At 34.7% G+C, this 4776-nt stretch overlaps 1 protein-coding gene across 1 annotated transcript; it reads left to right on the top strand.

Annotated features, from left to right (window-relative positions):
• The first annotated feature begins 663 nt into the window (after positions 1 to 663).
• LOC126893215 (uncharacterized) lies at positions 664 to 3442 on the top strand. The gene is made up of 2 exons (XM_050663184.1): positions 664 to 878; positions 1466 to 3442. The coding sequence occupies exon 2, from the start codon at positions 1466 to 1468 to the stop codon at positions 2708 to 2710; it is 1245 nt and encodes a 414-aa protein (XP_050519141.1). The 5' UTR covers positions 664 to 878; the 3' UTR covers positions 2711 to 3442.
• Positions 3443 to 4776: the final 1334 nt, after the last annotated feature.

The raw sequence follows: 4776 nt of genomic DNA, 5'->3' as shown, positions 1-4776 counted from the left end.
GCCGCATGCACTAATTGTCAAAACCGGTCGTGCTCCAATGTTGAATCACCAACAATTGAGGATTCATTTGATTCTATCGAGAAGCCATGCGATGTGTCATTTTTGGGGCAATTTACGTGCACCCAGGATGAACAAGAAAAAGAACAACAACAAGAAGAAGAAGAACTAGAAGGTGAAGAAGAAGAAGAAGAACAAGGAGAAGAGGAAGCAGAAGTATTAGATAATTATGAACCAATTGGATAAATTTCCCCTTTTTTTTAATTCATACCGGTTTTTATAACTTTTACCATTTTTAGCCCTTGCCAATATCAATTATTCAATAGCTTATATGACGATTACAACTTTTTGAATCATTGTATCTCAAAAACGGTGGCTCTTAGGAAAAAAGTAATAAGACGTTTTTTATAAATAATTATCTAATTTTATGATAAAACTTACTGTTTCGTTGAAAATTGCTAAAATCTATATTTGGTCACCTTTGACCCCGCGTAAATTTTTTAGCTCGGGTCGGATTTATGAGTACTTTTTAGATTTCATTTTGAACAATCCTGCCAATTTTCAGCTTGATGGTAATTTTTGTAACCTCGGATATTTAACTTGACCGGAGTAATCTACCATCGAGAGTTCGTCCAAGCAGGTACCTATTATTGAATTTGTGTGTAGGGTAAGGTGGGGTAATACCGGACAGCGGGGTAATACCGGACTGCGTTGTTTGTGCACGTATCGGCATATTATTGAATTTCGCGCTCATCACAGGCTGACCGTTAGACATCTGAATCTCAGTTCTCAGTTGAGTCGCTGCCACGTGCTTGCAAAGAGAGTTATCACAAAAATTACAAAATTTAGTGTGTGATTATATGAATTAACTGATTTTAAAGGTGAGTATTGACCATTTCTATTATAAGAAATTGATGAGATTACGTGCAAAGTCAAAGCTTACGCAGTGTATTTTACGTATCTTTAAGTAGTTTTATTCATTACTTCCTCTAATAATTACTACCGAACATATGCATAAATATGTCGTTTAGGGGTAATGCCGGACACTGTGTCCGGCATTACCCCAGCTCCGGTTTGAACTATTTATTGTATTGGGAGACAGGTACATGCAAATACCTGCTGTTGTTTTATTATGATGGAATATTGGGAAGTGGATATAAATATAGTTAATAGGTAATAATTCATAATTACCTACATTTATAATTATTTGTCAACATTTTTTATAAATTTTTGTAGTTTTTGTTTCCCATTACAATTAAAACAAAATCTAATATAGTTTATGACATGTATGTGACATTTACATATTAATTCTTTGTAGACCTGAAGAAGATCCCGTTCGTGATCAAAACATTGGCAATAAAAATAACTCAACAAACATACCTACAGTATTTATATCCAGTTTCTGCGATTCCATCATAATATTTATTATTGGATACAAAACAGTAAACACTGTTATTTTAATTTACAGATGCCGCGGAATTATAAAAGAGTCACCGAAAAAGCTTCGTGGAGAGAGGAGGAGTTGCAAGGAGCACTCCGTGCTATACAGAATGGTATGCCGTTAAGAAAAGCTGCAATAAAATTTTCAATTCCAAAATCTAGGTTACACGAACGACTTAAAAATGGCACTGCCCCTTCTGGACCTTCCTTGGGCCGAAAGCCAGTTTTTTCAGTTGAAGCCGAAAATGCACTTGCTGTTCAAATTAAGAAGCTGGCAAAAGTTTTTTATGGAATAACTCCCCAGGAAGTACGAAGATGTGCTTTTGGATTTGCACAATCAAACAACATCCGAGTCCCCTTTAATCAAGAAAGAAAAATGGCTGGTAAAGACTGGGAAAGGGGCTTCATATCTCGTCACAATATTACGTTAAGGAAACCAGAAGCAACCAGCATTAACAGAATTACAGCTTTTAGTCGCAATGAAGTTACCATTTTTTTTACCAATTTATCCAGACTTATGGAAAAATATGCATTTTCACCCAATAAAATTTATAATTGCGATGAAACTGGGGTCACTACTGTACAACGCCCACCAAAAATATATGCAGAAAAAGGTCAGAAGCGTGTTGGATTTGTTACAAGCTGGGAAAGGGGGAAAACAACCACAGCGATGTGTGCCGTCAACGCTACAGGAACCTATATACCTCCCATGTTTATATTTGCACGCCAAAGAATGGCGTCCCATCTTCAACGAAACGGTCCCCCAGGTGCCCTTTACACATGCTCAAAAAATGGGTGGATTACAGAGGACATATTTCTTACTTGGTTACAACATTTTCAAGCATTTGTAAAAGCATCCAAAGAAGATCCACTTCTTTTAATCATGGACAATCATAGCACTCACTGCACGTTACAAGCATATAATTTTTGTAGAGATAACGGTATTGCTGTTCTGACAATCCCTCCACATTCATCACATCGCCTTCAGCCACTCGATGTGAGCTTTTACTTTCCTCTAAAGACCGCATTCAACTCTGGATGTTCCAAATATTTGACCAGCCATCCAGGGGAGAAAATCACGCCTAGTGAGATTGCTGAATTATTTAATTTAGCATTTAGTAGAGTGGCAACCCCGGAAAAGGCTATCAAGGGATTTAAAGAGACAGGTATTTTCCCCTACAACACTGACATATTCACAGATGAAGATTTTGGTCCTGCAGAAACCCTTCAATCCACTGTTTCTGATGCACTTCAAGAACCTACCCAAGCATAAAAACTACTCAAAACAAATGAGACTACCCCTGAAAAAAATAGTAGTGTGAATGAGACAGAATTAAAAAATGTTTCCTTTGCCGAGATAATTCCTCTACCATCTTGTTCTCACGAAAATGTTGTAAAGAGACAAAATAAGGCAAACAAGCAACACTCTATTGTATTTACGTCAACACCGCTAAAAGAAGAGCTAGAAAAAAAAAGAAGAGAAGAAAAATAAAAAGACAACATTTAAATCAGATAAGGCTAAAAGAAATGTATTTGTGACACAGGAGGGGTCTACATTAAGACAAAAATCAAAGCGAACAAAAATTGCCTTAAACTATAAAATATGTGAAGAAGGAGAAAGTGAGATAGAGGATGATGACGATGTTAGGGACAAGAACATTACCGAAGACATTTGCATTTTGTGTGGAGAATTTGGCAAGAACAGTGAACTTTGGCTAAGATGTGTGTATTGTGGTCATTGGGCACACAAGGCATGTTCTAACTCTCCAAAAGACAAAAAATTTATTTGCGACTTTTGTTTGTAAAAGGTGTCCGTCATTACCCCAACATAGAGGGTAATACCGGACAGTGACAACTTTTTTTATATGTATATTTTTAATTTTGTATTGTAATTTTAAAAAGTTTTTTTAATCAAAATTTGTAGACTAACATGTGTTCTTCATTTTTGCTTAGGTTTAAAATTTTAATGTCGTCTAATAATAAAATAAATTCTAATTATCTTTAAGTGTACGCCATTACCCCACCTTACCCTACATAGTTAATATTAATAAAACGAGAAACAATAATGGCTCCACCCAAAAGCGATGTTTGGTTGCATTTTAAGAAAATTAATAAAGAACAATCTCGCTGCAATTTTTGCTTCAAAGTTTTAAGAACACCTGGAAATACCTCCAATTTATACGCCCACTTAAAACAAAATTATAATTTACTTTTTTAGTAGTTTATTTTAGTAATTCTTTTATTTTATTTAATTATAAAAGAATATATTGATATATCGCATATACAGTGATGAGCGCGCTAATAACCGGCAAAATAGCTCAAAAGATGGAAAATGTATTAAGTTGTGAGATAGAAAGAAATGCAACTAGTGGAGGTGGGATTTTATCGGTATTAACTTACAATTTACATTAACATTATGGATAGTTTCCACCTTTATACCTTTAAACGTCAGCTAGTTAACTTCGGTCATAATTCTACGTGTGACGTTCTTTTAAACCTAGTTTTGACACCGGTTTTGATAAGTTATGTATGTCTTCTTCTTCTTTTGTTTATTGGCCTCTACCTGCATGGGTATTTGGCTAACCATCGTCTTGGAATAAAGGAAAAATCCCTTACTCACCTACAATTTAGAGTTGATCGGACAAATACAACAAAGGTAAAAACTTTTCTCGTACAGGGATAACTGCCGACCATTACACAATCTGCTTCTACTTCTTCTTCTCGTTATTTAGTTAATTGGCGATTTTGAATTGTCATGGGACAAATACAACAAAGGCAAAAACCTTTCTAGCTCAGGGACAACTGCCGATCATTACAAGATTTCCCTGGTGTAAGCTGGGTGAATTATCCCGAGGGATATAGCCCAATAAAGGAAGAAGAAGAAGAAGAAGAAGATCATTACAAGATTGAGTAATGTGGCCTCGGTTAGTTGAAGTGAAGAACCCAGATGATTACAGACTGTTTATACAAAAGATTGTATTGTTATTTTACCCAGATTTGAATTATCTGGTCATATGTAATTTTTGACATATTGTTCAAATTATTTATTATTTTATCCATTAATTTCCAATATTTTGCTTTCCTCATAACTACGTATGACGTTAACATGACATTACATTTTTTTTTATTTCGCATAAAGTAAAAATCAATTGAAGACAATAAAGCGAAACAAAAACAGTTTAATTAGTAGTAATTGTTTATATTCTAAAATTAACTTAATTTCTACCATGATTTTAGACGTCTAGCATTCACTCATGTCACTACAGAATTGTCGAAGGTTGTTTCAAATCCCACATTTGTGACTTTTTTTTGCAATAATTAAATATTAAAATTTGAAAT

The sequence above is a fragment of the Diabrotica virgifera genome, chromosome 10 (assembly GCF_917563875.1).
Source record: "Diabrotica virgifera virgifera chromosome 10, PGI_DIABVI_V3a".
Lineage (NCBI taxonomy): Eukaryota > Metazoa > Arthropoda > Insecta > Coleoptera > Chrysomelidae > Diabrotica > Diabrotica virgifera.
This window is presented reverse-complemented; position numbering and strand designations above follow the sequence as displayed.